The sequence below is a fragment of the Nestor notabilis genome, unplaced genomic scaffold (genome assembly GCF_000696875.1).
Source record: "Nestor notabilis isolate BGI_N333 unplaced genomic scaffold, ASM69687v1 scaffold19799, whole genome shotgun sequence".
Classification (NCBI taxonomy): domain Eukaryota; kingdom Metazoa; phylum Chordata; class Aves; order Psittaciformes; family Psittacidae; genus Nestor; species Nestor notabilis.
The window spans coordinates 3,355-3,758 of record NW_009943484.1 but is presented as its reverse complement, the minus strand read 5'-3'; the positions used below and the strand labels follow the sequence as shown (position 1 = coordinate 3,758).

At 64.6% G+C, this 404-nt stretch overlaps 1 protein-coding gene across 1 annotated transcript in view; it reads right to left on the bottom strand.

Moving 5' to 3' along the window:
* RHOBTB2 (Rho-related BTB domain containing 2) overlaps nt 1–404 on the bottom strand; it is a gene marked incomplete at its 3' end in the record, with an annotated part of 2,841 nt that overhangs the window by 492 nt on the left and 1,945 nt on the right. The window contains exon 5 of the mRNA XM_010021969.1: nt 98–125. Coding sequence (XP_010020271.1) covers nt 98–125 — 28 coding nt within the window. The remainder of the gene's footprint in view (nt 1–97; nt 126–404) is intronic.

The window sequence follows — 404 nt, the reverse complement described above, 5'->3', positions numbered from 1 at the left end:
CCCCGGCTCTGCTCGCCCCCCTGGGCCACAGCTTCTCCTCAAGCCAGCACATATTTGGCCACATCGGCGATGCCGGGCCACTGACGCCCCCCGGGACGTCACCCTGCAGCTCCGTGGCACGTGGCGCTGGGGGAGTCCCGGCAAGGGCACGCTGCTCCTCCTAAATCAGATGACCCTGTGAAATGTGGGGCCTGGGGGGCAGGAAGGCGCCTTTGGTGCTCTCTGTGGATAAACAGAGCTCTCAGGCGGGCTGGGGAGCAGCAAACCCTGCGGAAGGACCATCACGCTCACGCTCGCTGGGTAACACACAAAGCTACGGAGCTCCCAGAAGCCCAGAGCGTGACCAGAAACCCTGGGGAAGGTACGTCAGCTCCTGCTCGGAGCCCCCCTCCATCCATTAGAGC